This window comes from Nannobrachium achirus (genome assembly GCF_963921795.1).
Source record: "Nannobrachium achirus genome assembly, chromosome: 15".
Lineage (NCBI taxonomy): Eukaryota > Metazoa > Chordata > Actinopteri > Myctophiformes > Myctophidae > Nannobrachium > Nannobrachium achirus.
The window spans coordinates 29,874,855-29,887,115 of NC_137822.1; the positions used below are offsets into that span (position 1 = coordinate 29,874,855).

A 12,261-nucleotide genomic window follows, 5' to 3' on the forward strand; every position below is an offset into this window, starting at 1 on the left:
GTCGCAGGAAAAGACACACATTACTGAGTCTAGCTGAGCTCTATGTTTTAATGCTGTAAACAATAACACAGCTGCCCTGAACATCCCGACCTTTGTGAACCCATTTGCCCTCCAAAATACATAAATCACAGAAACAGCTGTTAGCTTGCTAGCGAGCTAAACTGTCTAAAAGGGTGAGGGTCAGAAACTGTCAATATTTGTACCTAAATGTACTCTGAGTCTACCCCTGCCTAGTGGTGTACAGTACGCAGCTGACTTATAGACCTAGGGTGCCTTGCCTTGAAGTCCAGGGATGCAGCAGAATACTTTCATAATATTTGGAATTTATCAATATCACTTCAGTTTAACCACTATCCTCTATACTTGGTAAAACAGACCTGAATTAAACTGTATTTGGAGCGTTCTTTTTCAGCCCAAAAATAGCAGATCTACAAGCGTACAACGCAAGTGGTTAAACGCCAAGTATAACAATTATTTTCCATCTGACGCGTTGTGAGCTTGTTGATCTGCTATTTTCAAACATTTTGTGGCCAACACATGTACTCAAGTACATTTTGAATTCCGGACTTTTACTTGTAAGGCTGCACACACACCAAAGTACCTATGAGAGTGGATTCCCCATTCCGCCAATGCATTTCAATGAGGATGGGGCGTTTTTTGCAGAAATCCTCATTGAAATGCATTGGCGGAATGGGGAATCCACTCTCATACCGTAGGTACTTATTCTCTGGTTTTCCCCTCTCTGTCCAATCGTGTGAGAGGCAGGCACGTCGCTGTCTTTGAGACAGAATGCGCTCTCTGCGTTTTTAGTCAGCTGCACAACAAAAGAGTTTATCCGCTGGCGACCATACTTTGGTGTGGGTGCAGCCTAACAGAGTATTTTTATATTGCATTATTGAAACTTTCACTTAAGTAACAAATGTGAGCACATTTTCCACCACTTATGTAAAGGTTGTGCCGTCCTGTTTCTATGTTTTCCAGGTGCGTACCCGTGACACGGCAGCGCCCATCGGGGCCTTCATGTGGCCCCTCCATTGGTCCATGTGGCTGGGCATCTTCGTGGCCCTGCACGTCACAGCCGTCTTCCTCACCCTGTACGAGTGGACCAGCCCCTTTGGCATGACGCCGCGCGGGCGCAACCGCGACCGCGTCTTCTCCTTCTCCTCGGCCCTCAACGTCTGCTACGCCATCCTGTTCGGGCGCACTGTGGCCATCAAGCCCCCCAAGTGCTGGACGGGCCGTCTGCTCATGAACCTCTGGGCCATCTTCTGCCTGTTCTGCCTGTCCACCTACACCGCCAACCTGGCCGCCGTCATGGTCGGCGAGAAGACCTACGAGCAGCTGTCCGGGATACATGACCCCAAGGTAAGAAAACCTAGCATACATGGGCAACTGGCGGCCCGGGGGCCACATGCGGTCCCCACCTTCACTTAATGCGGCCCGCAGGTTGATATTGGAGTACTGATTTATTATTGATTTCAGCTGTTACAATTCCAAACGTGGAAAAATGACCCACTTTAATTACTTCAGTCTATGTTTGTAGTCTCTTAATGACTAGTATTAAAATGTTATTGTATTTTTTAGGTTAGGGTTAGGGTCTGGCAGTTTTTTTTTAGTTTAGTTTAGTTTATTTGATCACTCACATACATTTATACAGGTCATACATCCACTTAGTCTTTGTTACAGGTGATCAAAAGGAATAGGCTGAAGCTGAAAGCTTATGGATGCCTATCCTACGTATACTATACATAGAGTGAATACATTGATTAGTTATAGAAGTGTTTAAATTTTAAGGATACATCGGCCTAATAGCAGATATGAGAAAAGAATGAAGGTACCTTGGGGCTAGGGCATGGAGAGCTATAAAAGTGAGGAGGAGCACTTTGAAGGTGATGCGGAACTTAACCGTAAGTCAGTGGTGGCGTTTGTGGGTAAGGGTGATGTCAAGACCCCAAAACGGCTTGTAAATATTGAAGCAGCCGGGGGGAACTACATGCAAGAGCATAAGAACACGCAGCTTCGGTCTACAATAGGTTTCAATGGACATTGAGTGGCGTTCGTGGCGTAATTACGTCTCGATTTAACACATTTTGACACGTGGATGTGCCAATTTCCCTCACAATGCACTGGAATTCTGCTACTTCCGCATGGTTTAAAACGCCACTGAGCACTTGCTACACTAGAAGTACAACTGAAATCTGTACATGTAAGTAAGAAATGTAGTATAGCACCATGGGGTCAGATGTAACTGTTGTAGATTGTAGGTCAAGATCATTTGGCTAGTCTCTACTGTGTGTCTGTAATAATGGCTGAGATCTGTATATGTCTATCAATCTGATCATATTTAGCTGGAAAAAGCCCGGCCTTGCTCTATAAAGCAAGGTCAGCTGACAATGTAACAATTACATAATATTATATTGGAACGTCTTTTAAACTATTTACATTTGATCTTTAACTATGCCACCGTTTTTCAGCCTGCGTGAGGGGATTAATACGTTTTCTGTTTTTGTTGATGTGACCTATTTAAAGATTGTTTTGTTTATTATGAATGTTCTGCGTCGTTTGACAGGGCCATGTAGAGAGACAGCAAAGGGGGAGAGGGATGGTTAGAAATGTAGGCCTATCTTGCATGTCATGAAAGCGGAATCGCAACAATATGAAATCATACTTTCAAATTTAAACTGAACTTTTTTTAGAAATGCTCTCCAGAGTGGAGTTATTTGAAAATGCTGTTTACGTTTTGCTGCACTGACTGTAACAGAACTTCCTGCTTCACAGTGCCAGCGTGCTTATCACAGAGATGCAGTGGTTGTTATGGCCCTGTCGATGTTATTCTATATTACACAAGATGTAGTTGCTTTCGGATGGAAACCTCGTAGCCTACTCTATGTCCAAAACCGTTCCTTTATCGCGACACACGGTGTGCTTGTAGATCTGCTATTTTCACTACTTTTGCGCAACACTATTTGTGTATGATGAAATAGGGCATTCGTTCACATTAAAAGTTGAAATATGGAGATTCAAGGTTTGTGCTTGATCGCAACGCTATGTTATGTCTTGCATTTTTATAATGTATTGTACACAGAGAACGTTTTCAAAAACTCTGAAAGTGTGACTGATTGAGGGATTGATTCATTATCGGATTACCAGATCTAGGCATAGGCAAGGGGGGGCAACGCCCTGTCTGCCCCACCAAACATGATGGCATGCAAAAATCTAAAATTTCTAAAATATTAAACTATTTGAAATGTTATGCAACAACTAGGTAGACGGATAGATAAACTGATAAGATATTAGAGAGAGAGACATAGATAGGTGTAAGACCCGTTGTTTGTATTGTGTGTTATAGGTTTAAGTGTGCCAAAATGCTTAGTTTTCTATGCATTTCGGGTGTTTTAGGGGGGTTTTCCCCCCATTTCTTGTCCGCCCACGCCGCCTCATGGCATGGGCTGGAGGTGACCCCCCTATCATTTCTTCCTGCCCCACCTAGTGCTAAAGGCTAGATCTGGCCCTGAGTTGCATTAACAACATATCTGCATCTAGCTCATTTACTGATACACAGTCCCTCCTGTACTGTCCCCAAGCTGAAGTTTTTGATTCTTGTCTAATGAATGTGAACAGTGTGTGTAGTAATAACAAGTATGGGCATATAGTACTGTACACTATAGTATATTGTTTATTGCATGTTCTTCCTCCATAGTTTGTGCTGTCTTTTCTTCTTTCTTTTTTTACTGCTGTTGTAAAACAATTTGCGCCCATTGGGGATAATAAAGCCTATTTGTTGTTAAGATAAATGAGTGCTGCTGGAAGGAAATGTAATTAGTTAATATATAAAAAGGAAAAACACCAAATATCTGAGTCAGCTAAAAGGGAAACTCCTTTTTATGCAGCAGCAAGAGCTTGGTTACAAAACATGATTTGATTTGAAGGCTTTAAATAAAAACAGTAAGGCTTTAAGTGCTGCCTTTGCATCCATTCCGTTCAGCATGTCGTCGTTGTCAGGTGGAAACCTTGTATGTCCAAAACCGTTCGTTTTGTGTTTATCATTTTAGAAATGATTTTAGAATAGTGAAAATAGCAGATCTACAAGCACACAACGCCTCGCACCACGAGGCGTATTGTACTTGTAGATTGGCTATTTTCACTAGTTTTGAGAGACCGTCCTGTGTGATGAGGCAGGGTTTTACTTTCAAACAAATTTGAAACTTGGAGATACAAGGTTTCTGCCCAACGGTGACACTGTTCTCACCAATACAATGCATTTCATTCATGAAAAATGCATACAGTACGTACATAAAATAAACTATGCACTCAAAACATATGAAAACCACATCTGTGGTTGTGTTTTTGTTTCTGTTTCAGCTACACCACCCCTCACAGGGTTTCCGCTTTGCCACCGTGAAGGAGAGCAGTGCTGAGGACTACCTCAAAAAGAGCTTCCCAGAGATGCACGAGTACATGAGACGCTACAATGTCCCCGCTACGCCTGACGGGATAGATCAGCTTAAGTAAGACAGCTTGTATTATCACACACTGTACGGCTGTGCATGCAGAGATACATATGTGTACCGCATCATGGACACATGTAGCCTACATAAGCAGATAATACGCATGCACACAGATCAGTAATGTTTGGTGAGCTCAGTGTACAACACTGGCCAAGTGTTTATTTCATCGACTAAAACTTTGACAAAGATTGTCTGTCGATTACCTTTTTTCACTGGTGAAAACTAAATGAAAATGAATAATAAGTCTAAAAAAATAATATTAGGGACAGGGAGGGACTAGTGGAGAAGAGATGCAGTAGAACTAAAAGACATGTTCCGTTGCGCTCGGGTGTTGCGCTCTGACAATAGCAGATCTAAAAGCTCACAAGGTGTCGCGCTGCGATGCGTTGTGAGCTTGTAGATCGGCTATTTTCAGCATGCATATGTAAAATCAGCTTCTGTATTACGACACCATCAAGGCCTGCCAAAAAACACTAAAATATGACAAAATGCTACTGTGCACTATACAGATACTAAACACCAGGGGCGGGTCTTGCAAGTGTAATCTGAATGAACATGAGACGTAAAAACATAAGCCAAATAATGTTGAATGTCTCCAATAAACTCCAGTGTGAATACGTAGTGTTGTGTGTGTCACAGACACAGACACGGAGGAGAAGTCACATGCCAATATAACACCAACGTAGTGCTAATAAAAAAGCCAGGATATTGTAATAGGCTTACTTTAAAGAGGGTGCAGTATCCAGCTTTCATCCACATGCTGTTGTTGGTGGAAAAGGAGCAGAAAATACTGCCACTGCAAAAGCAGACACGCATGCAGTCCCTTTCAAGGTGTTTTATTGTCACGTGCACAACAGGACAGCAAGTGACAGGAAATTCTGGTACTCTTGAGTTTACCTCAAAAGTGGGAAAAGAGAATAGAATCAAGATCTCTAAAATAAAATAAGATAAAGAAATATCTGAATATGAATTAACCTATTAAGACCTGGAAAACACCTAAAAAGGTCTTCTAAATCCTAACGGTTTTCTGAAAAACATGTTTCTATATCAGTAGTGTTCAAACCCTTTAATGTCAAGGACCCCCAGAATTATATGCATTTGACCGCAGACCCCCATCTCAAAATATTATGTTCCAGGGACCCAGAGAAATAAATATTTAAGTTACAAATGTTCGCTTTAAAAAAGATAGGCCCTAAAATGTTCTTGTATATCTGCTATTTTTAAATAGTTAAAGTATACAATGATGGTTAAATGGGTTAATCTGGAATATGAACAAGGCAGGCAGCACCATGCAATCTATTACGTATAAATGTACTTGCAGTTTTGACTCAGAGAAGTCCTATGGCCTGGGGATAGAGACTACCCCTGGTAGGTCAAACGGTGAAGTGAACAGCCCATTAAAGCGGCAACAAGAATCTTGATCCTCTGAGCCTTTCACCTACACTCCTCTGGGTGTGGAAGTATTGCATGGCTGGCGGCTCGTTTCGGGTAAAGTGCTGTTTCATCCAGCCTCTGTAGAGCCTGTGAACATGTGTTGAGCATCTTAGCTATGGCAGGAGTCTTCAACTTTTTCAGGCCAGGGACCGCCAAACTGATGGGGAGATGGAGCAGGGACCCACCTACCTTGTAGGGTGGGCTGGGGCTACAACATATTTATGTATAAAATGTTGTTTCATGTGTATAAACATAACATGTTATTGTGCATTCAATACTAAGCTATTAAAATAATACATTAATATATTCATGCATTTATTTTAAACATGCATGGACATGTGGCTGTACCACTGCCATTTACATATACCTTATTAACTGAGAACCAATGTCAATACTATCAATCTGTAACTAACATACTATCAATATATCACTAACAATCTGTCAATTGCACAATAATCATGTATACAAGCTATTCAAAATAGACAGAATCATGATTTTTTTTTTTTTTTCATATTTAAAGAGAGACCCCTGCTCTATGGCACTGGTTCCCAAACCTTTTAGCCCGTGACCCAAAAGATAAATTGGACATTTGCCCAGACCCCAAGCTAGTGAAAACATCTACAAGCTCACAACACGTCACTTCGCGAGAGGCTAAATGTCATCAAATGGTGGTCTGTGGCTCAAATGGACCTTGATATGAAAATGCTGGAAAACCACTGCTTTAGGTCATCTCATTGGTGTCTATAACCAGGCCGATAAATGGTAAACGGAGCATTTATATAGCGCCTTCATCCAAAGCAGTTTACATTCACACAACGCACCAACCTGCTCATGGGAAGCGGTTAGCGCTTCAGCGTCTTGCTCAAGGACACTCCAACGTGAAGCCGGTAGGAGCCGGAGATCAAAATGTGAATCTTCCCATTCTCGAGTGGCCGCTTTACCTCCTGAGCCCCTGCCTGCCCCCAGGATGGTCAGAGTCTTCGGCAAATTGTATGATGGATGGATTCTGAGCTACCGGTATGTGTGTGGCCACACACTGGTGGCTGGTCTGTCTGTCAGGAAGTCCAGGCTCCAGCTACACAGGCCGGCGTTCAGTCCTATAGATCAGGGGTCTTCAACAGGGGGTCTGTGACCCCTAGGGGGTCCACAGAGTTACTACAGGGGGTCCTCCAAATCTTTGTGTGATATATAAAATGTTTCTCTTTTTTTATAACAACCACTTGAACCCTAGTGTCCATATTCCGAGAACTTTAGCCAAAAATAGCAGATCTACAAGCTCACAACGCCTTGCAGCGCGAGGCGCTGTGAGCTATTTTCGGCAAAGAGGTTTGGTGTAGAGGGGAAAAAGAGCAGACTAAGTACAGAGTCAAAGTTCAAGTTAATTAAGTATTGACGGTTCAAGTGGTTAAATATCTGAAATTGACATGAATCCAAAATACACTGATGATCGTGCTGTCAAACAATGGAACTATATGGACTCTATGAAGAGGTTGTGGGGGCCCGGTCCCTGCTTCATCTCTCTCTCAGCTAAGGGGTCCTTGGCCTGAAAACGTTGAAGACCCCTGCTATAGATCTCTGAGCGTGTTGATAAGCTGAGAGGAGTGGTGTTGAATGCTGTGAACAATCGAACAGCATTCTAAACGTGTTCCTGGGCTCCAGGTGGGAGAGGGCAGTGTGGATTGTTGAGGGTCAGTGCGTCCATCCACCTGTTCTGTCTGTAAAGGGAGGAGATGTGTGCTTTGACTGGCCACACAAAGCACCTCATGGTGACTGGTGTAAGCCAGGTTTGATCTGGCTGGGTTGTGAATTGGTATTGTCGGTGGAGATATGTTTTAGTCTCTGCTTTTGGTCAGACCTAATTCAATTCTATTTTGGGAAATGTAGACTGTAGTATGAATAATGTTGATGTGATATTAAAATGTTTGATAATATCACATTTTTTACATTTTGATTAAATATATGTTAAATATATGTTTCACTTTCAAAAAAACTTTTGGTCATTTTATTGTCTAATCAGGCTTTTGATAACTTTTTTCATTTATTTGTAATACTTCTTTGGGAAAATGGAAAAAATGTTTAACACAAAAAATAAAAAAATAAATGAAAAAGGTTATCAAAAAACACGGCCTGCTCATGTATTAGGAGGGTATTATGAGTCACGAAAAAAAATAATGGGTGTTTTAAATTAATCTAACTAGAAGCTCGGCTGTTTCTCACTCTGACAGTTCTCATTGTTGTCAATTTACGGTACATGACCATGCCAAAGCGATAAAAAACAAAACAAGACAGGCTCTAATAACACCGTGGCTTCCCTGTGCAATCGGTGGCCATGGATAGCAGGTTACTAGCTGTGCAGTTTGGTGCCTTATCACAACACCACGGACCTCCGCAGAACAGTAAACATTTTTTTTTACTGGGCTGTGGTGTCAGGATTATTTTTTCTATTATTTTTTATCTTTTCCCTCGTTTTCTCCTAATTTAGCCATTCTGCCTATTCCTACTTCCCCATACTGTAGTCCCTTGTTGCTGATGACCGCTACTGTTTGACTCATTAAGGAGGGTGATGAGCACATGTCCCCTCAGATACGTATGAAGTCAGAAGCTGCTTCTTTTCACCTGGCGTAAAAAGAAGCAGTGCAGTGACAGAGATCCCCCTCCCCGCCTGATGTTCCACCCTCAAATACGGCCAATTGTGTTCGCTGCAGCTCACGGCCAAGGGTTCGAACCCCTAGTCCGGTGGTTTAAAAACCAAATGGACTCATATGCGTACATTTTGTTCAATATACACTTTCAGGATTATGGGGGTTCTAAAACATTTATAAGAACCACTGCCTTAGTCTGATGGGCAGCAACTTTAGTCCTGTGTCACCCGAGTGCACAAGATAACACCATTTTAATGTATGGCTGCATCATCACTTATTACTGAATACTCCTATGGCATGTTTTCAACTTTTCTGGCCCTATAATATGAAAGTGGCTTCTAGATCTCCATCACTAAACCTCCTTGAACTATCATACTTGCATTAAGAGCACCATTTGTTTTTAGTGCCTTATGAATGGAATGGAAAAGGATGGAATCGGGCTGTATATCATGTACTGTATTAACATGAATGTGCAAGGAATTTGTAGAATAGAACAGGGGTCTTCAATGTTTTCCTCCTTGAACTGTCATACTTGCATTAAGAGCACCATTTGTTTTTAGTGCCTTATGAATGGAATGGAAAAGGATGGAATCGGGCTGTATATCATGTACTGTATTAACATGAATGTGCAAGGAATTTGTAGAATAGAACAGGGGTCTTCAATGTTTTCAGGCCAAGGACCCCGTAGCTGAGGGAGAGATGGAGCAGGGTTACGTATTGCTACGTATTGTATAATGTTGTGTTGCATATTAAAAATGTTCATAGATTTCTTAGACAGCTTAGACTAAACTTGTTTGACAGCACTATCATCAGTGTAGGTTGTTGGACTAATGTGTATTTTTAGACATCGAACCACTTGAACCGTCCACTCTTCTTTTCCCTCTACACCAAACTTCTTTCCCAAGAATAGCAGATCTACAAGCTCACAACGCCTCGCAGCGCGAGGCGTTGTGAGCTTGTAGATCGGCTATTTTTGGCTAATGTTCCACACAGAATAGGATAGGGTTCAAGTGGTTGGGGTAGAAAAAATAAAGTTCCTATCACACAAAGATTTGGAGTACCCCTTGTAGTAACTCTGAGGACCCCCTAGGAGCCCCGGACCCCCTGTTGAACACCCCTGGAATAGAATCTACAAGCTCACAACGTGTCACGGTGTGAGATTGTATAAATCAGCTAGAGAGATCGCAGAGAGATTTGTAGTTGTGCATGGGGGAAAAGGCTGAGGACAAAGTATAGACCCCTGGGGGACACCCGGTCAACAAAGTAAATAGTGTTTATGACTAAATGCAAGGCAGAAATGTAACTTAATGATTCCTGGTTACACACTGAACACAACATTAACGATTAAATGCTACGCAGAACAGGATCCAAATGATGATTATAAATCATCAGGGTGGACACCGAACACAACATTAACGATTAAATGCTTTGCAGAACAGTATCCAAATGATCTTCATGAGCCGTTTTGCCGGTTTTGTCAACACACCGTTAGCTGGAAATGAAAAGACCCTCTGTCCCTTGAACATTCATAAAGTAGCTAAAGTAGCTATACCATCTATAACAGTGTTTCTCAAAGTGGATTCCAGGGACTCTGTGGGTTCCTTTATGGGGGTCTAAATTGACAGTGTACAAATGGAACCAAATGAACCCTAACTGGTTAATTTGGTTCCATTTGTACACTGTCAGAGTTAAGGGGAGACCTTGAAATTTGAAAGTTTACCAGTAGGCCCATATGAAGATGTGACTTGCAGTAGCGGTTGTGTAGGCTGTTTTCCATTCCTCCCAGGTTTCATGACTGCTGCAATCTTGCGGTGGTACAATTACTGTGACAGATGCTGTCCAGGAGCACACACACGTCCAAATGAATGATTTCAAAGGGGCGCAGGATAAAAGACATACTGGTAGAGTTCAAGAAAAGAATACAAAGTCTGCACACCCTGTTCTAGCTGCTCCCAAAGTGAATTTCATAAGTAGAACATTCTGTGTGGTCTTAATCATGAATTTTGAACATATGGGGATAGGCATATATAAATGATCAGGACATGGAGAGGTCCCAAAGTCAGACTATTGATAACTTTGGTAGCAGCAAGGGTGCGGCGTGCAGATATTCTATTCTTTTCACGATTACTCTGACAGCCTTTATCTCCAAAAAACTTTCCTTTTCCATTTGAAAATCGAGGTTTGATGTTTCAATTGGTTTATTCCAATTGTACTGTCAGGATAGCTAGCTAATAAGACTATCTTGTAGCAAAGTGAATCAGATGGAATGTATACCGTGGATATTGTATTCAGTATCAGATTTACATTTGCACAGGCGGTTATGTAAATATAATAACAAGTGAATTAATTGTCAAGACTTGTACGCATAGAGGCAGTGGACAGCGCTTTCGTTGTGTAGAATGTGGGATTAAAGGGAATAAGCAATGCTTATAAATCAGAGATCAGGGTTGCCACTCTTGAGGTACTGTACCGGTATATTTTCTGATCTTAATTTCTATAATCTTACAATAAATGCGAGAAATCTCTGTGAGTATGTATGTATGTACCGATGTTTCTGGTACACATTGGCACATTTCCTGGGGCAATCTGCCCAGATCAGATCAGATTTTATGAAATATGTCACACACGCGCGCGCACACACACACACACACACACACACACACACACACACACACACACACACACACACACACACACACACACACACACACACACACACACACACACACACACACACACACACACACACACACAGTACACCACTGCGTCCATCACCTCTGATGCCTATATACCCTCGCTTTAATCTGTCTCCGAAAATATACTTCTCCCCCTCCCTGCTACATTGGATGTACTCATGAACACAAATCTCTCTTCTCTCTCTCTCACACACACACATCACACACAAACTTGTACGCATGCACGCACGCATGCACGCATGCACGCATGCACGCACACAGACACACAAACAAACAGTACCCAGCAGCTGTATATTATAGAACCAAGGTTCACGCAATACTCGGCAATATCTGAGTGAATTCTATAAAAACATGAAAGAAAAACATAACTGGTAACTAAGTTCAAAGCCGTTTGACCAAAAACAAGTATTGGTAAAATAAATATGCCCCCCCCCCCCTCCACCCTCGTTGTAATCTATCACTTACAACCGTTCCCCATCCTAATGGCACCATGATTTTTCCCCCTTGTGTATGCTGTCATCTAAAACTGCTTCCGCATTCACCTCACACCCTTGTGGAGCACAGCAGAATGTGGGGGGATACGGGACTGGGGTGTGGTAGGCTTAAGGGCTGGAAAGCATGGAGTCTGACAGGAATTCTTATTTAACTCGCATTGTGCTGACTAGAGGAGTCATGGGAAATCTAATCCCGTACCGTGTTCGTACACATTAACCCCGGCGTCCCTGTTTTGTTCATAGGCAAAAACTTTCAAAAAGTTTTCAAAGATTTTCTAGAATTTCTTTTAAATGTTATTTTGTTTTACAAACTCACAACGTATCACATCGTGACGGGACAACGAACAAGCATCGTGTACTGTATATTCCTCAAATGCCAAACACGTCATTTTTCCCTTGTAGCTGTCAAAACGTCACCGCAACGTGACACAAACATAAACATTAGTACGCCAATAACGTAGTGACCATGCACGCAGCGTGGCCTGCT

The 12,261-nt window shown here is 42.1% G+C and overlaps 1 protein-coding gene across 1 annotated transcript in view; it reads left to right on the forward strand.

Annotated features, from left to right (window-relative positions):
• The window catches only part of grin3a (glutamate receptor, ionotropic, N-methyl-D-aspartate 3A), a gene marked incomplete at both ends in the record, with an annotated part of 104,371 nt that overhangs the window by 66,859 nt on the left and 25,251 nt on the right, over positions 1-12,261 (forward strand). Inside the window, 2 exons of the mRNA XM_080743535.1 lie at positions 982-1,365; positions 4,363-4,508. Of these exons, the coding sequence (XP_080599661.1) occupies positions 982-1,365; positions 4,363-4,508 (530 nt within the window). The remainder of the gene's footprint in view (positions 1-981; positions 1,366-4,362; positions 4,509-12,261) is intronic.